Below are 2,373 nucleotides of genomic sequence, written 5' to 3'. Positions count from 1 at the left end.
TAAAAATTCTTCTGGCACACCAGTTGAAAACTGCTGATGCAGATAAACAGTTTGATAAATTTTCAGGCAATTGATAAAACAGTTGATTATGCATTTTTTGGTTCCTAAACCAAAGAGAAGTCCGGAGTTAATGAAGTTAGTAAAAAAAAATGAGCAGTTGCAAATACTAGTTATTAAATGTCACCTGTAAGTCACTGGTAATGGACAGAGCAAGTTGGAGGAAAGAAAAAAAAAAGTAGAGATGTTTTAAAAGATGGTTGCATGGCTTTTCAGGGTTTTGGCCCCAGAATCACTTTTCTTAAAATTTTCCCTAATTGCTATTGTGCAGGTTGGTGTGGAACCTGATTTTTCCTGTCTGTTCCTCAGGTTCCCTCTGTCCTCCCCTTTACTCAACCCACCACAGCTTACGTGAGGCAGCAGAGGATCCCCATTAGTGCTGTGCTGACGACAAAAGCAAAAATGGCTGCTGGAGGTATGGAAATTTTGATGAGATCCCACAAGTAATCTCTGAAGTTACTCTGCCAGGTCCTGTGGTTTTCTGTAGAGAGAGCATAGAGTTTCATTAAGGAGAGGTCAAGTAAATGATGAGGCTGGGATTTCAACCCTGGTTCAAGTTCAAATAGTTGTCCTAGATATAATGCTCTTACAGTTGCCCAGAGCCTGTATACTTATGTACTCTGCTGTGCTTCCTCTAAAATGTTCCAGGGGTACATATTAAAAAAAAAGGTATCCTCAGAAGGATATAATCTTTGCCTTGTCATGAGTCAAATAGGAACAATAAGCCCTGCCTTAGATAATTTAAGAGCTTATTTGAGGTCTTGATGGATGAATGGGGTACTTTGTGAAAGAGGAGCATAAATTAATAACGAATGTGTTGTTACCTGGAGTATGTTTGGGAGTTCTGCAGGAGACTGAAGGTAGTGAGTGTTTCATTAAGAGAAAGGAGAAGGCCACCAGCCCCAGGAGTATCCTGAGTGGGAAGATGCCAGGGCAACTGGCCGAAGGAACTTTAGAGGGAGTCTGCCAATTAAGGTAAGGCTCGAGATATTGGTTGTTTTCTTTAGGAAGTGGAGAAGGAAGGAGTGGGTACTGTGATTTAACCCTAAGGAAAGAGGCAGGGAAAACAAAAGTGTCTCTGGTGTGGAGTCAAGAGGGTTCACTACTCACCAGCAAGACAGTTTCCAGAGCTGGACCTCTGGAAAGGAAATGTTCATGTTGGAAGCTAGGCTTTGGGAGCACCTAAGCCGGATCAGTGGGTCATCAGGTTTCCCTTAAATTCACTTTCTTGATCAAATGTTCCCTGACTGATCCACCAAAACAACTTTAATTACCCTTTTGTCTTGGGGGAGTATTTGTTATATTCCATGGGAAGTTGGCATCTATGACTTTGGTTGTCCACCTGTGAACTTGTAATTCATGTCATTTAGCAAAGGGCTCAGTGCATAATGGATGGGTTCATGCCTGTTGAACTAAACTGAACCAAACCCTGATCATTTGCCCTCCTGTGAACATTATTTTTAAATACAAAATCAGTTTTTCCTGACCCAAGACATGCATGTTATCTCTTTGGAAGGTAGCAACATTTATTCTAACGGTGAACACACCCCTTGAGCGTGGTTTAAATCCTGCTTTGTCTTGTATTCCAAAGGCAGATGAAGGTAACACAGAGGAAACTACAGTTTCCAATAAGAGGCAAGTCAGAGAGCATAGCAGAAATCCAATGCTCAACAGCTTCTGGGGTTCCATGGGTTCCCCTGAGGGCCACTCAGCTGTACTGCCTCAGCCAAAGGGAGATGGATTTTTTTCTTGGCTCTTTCCAAGGCAGCTTTGTCTAAAAAGTTAGAAAATGGTGGGTTAGTTTTTATAGCAAGAAGCTTCTTACCTGTCATGAACACAAGAATAATTCACTAGGTGACAATATTGAACCCTGAACACAGTCAGTTTCTGAAGTAAAATGGAGCCACCCTCCCAAAAACAAAACAAAACAACACAAAACAAAAATTTACTACACTTTATGTCAGACAGCTGACATTCCTTTCTAAACTACATCCCACTTCAGACTTCCCTATCTCAGTTAATGGAAATCATTTCAGTTGTTCAATCCAAAACATGTGGTGTCATTTTGACTCTCTTTTTTTTTACTTCCACATCTTACCTATCAAAAAGCCTGTCCTACTTTACCTACAACGTGTGCTCATAATCCACCATCATTTCTGTCTCTCTGCTTCCATTCTCACTTCCCTTCAGCCTTCTCCACGGAGCAGCCAAAGAGATTTTTTGCTTTGTTGTAAATCAGATTATGTTCTCTAAACTTCCCTGACCTCACATCTTATTACCTCTTTTTGATCACTGTAACTGAGCCTCATTTGCTCT

The 2,373-nt window shown here is 41.0% G+C and overlaps 1 protein-coding gene across 1 annotated transcript; it reads right to left on the bottom strand.

Moving 5' to 3' along the window:
• Positions 1-404: 404 nt before the first annotated feature.
• Positions 405-2,163, bottom strand: SMIM9 (small integral membrane protein 9). The gene is made up of 2 exons (XM_028523473.2): positions 1,605-2,163; positions 405-538 (listed from the first exon to the last, which is right to left on the bottom strand). Exons 1-2 carry the CDS (start codon positions 1,744-1,746, stop codon positions 405-407), a joined length of 276 nt encoding a protein of 91 aa, XP_028379274.1. The 5' UTR covers positions 1,747-2,163.
• Between the last annotated feature and the right edge of the window lie 210 nt (positions 2,164-2,373).

This window comes from Phyllostomus discolor, chromosome X, assembly GCF_004126475.2.
Source record: "Phyllostomus discolor isolate MPI-MPIP mPhyDis1 chromosome X, mPhyDis1.pri.v3, whole genome shotgun sequence".
Lineage (NCBI taxonomy): Eukaryota > Metazoa > Chordata > Mammalia > Chiroptera > Phyllostomidae > Phyllostomus > Phyllostomus discolor.
This window is presented reverse-complemented; position numbering and strand designations above follow the sequence as displayed.

What these genes read in the sequence shown, in the direction of transcription:
- SMIM9 (XM_028523473.2), bottom strand. Translation starts at nt 1,746, where the DNA reads ATGGAACCCCAGAAGCTGTTGAGCATTGGATTTCTGCTATGCTCTCTG. An exon ending in ATTTAAACCACGCTCAAGGG is followed by an intron (nt 539 to 1,604) that starts GTGTGTTCACCG and finishes CTCTCTCTACAG; the next exon opens with AAAACCACAGGACCTGGCAG.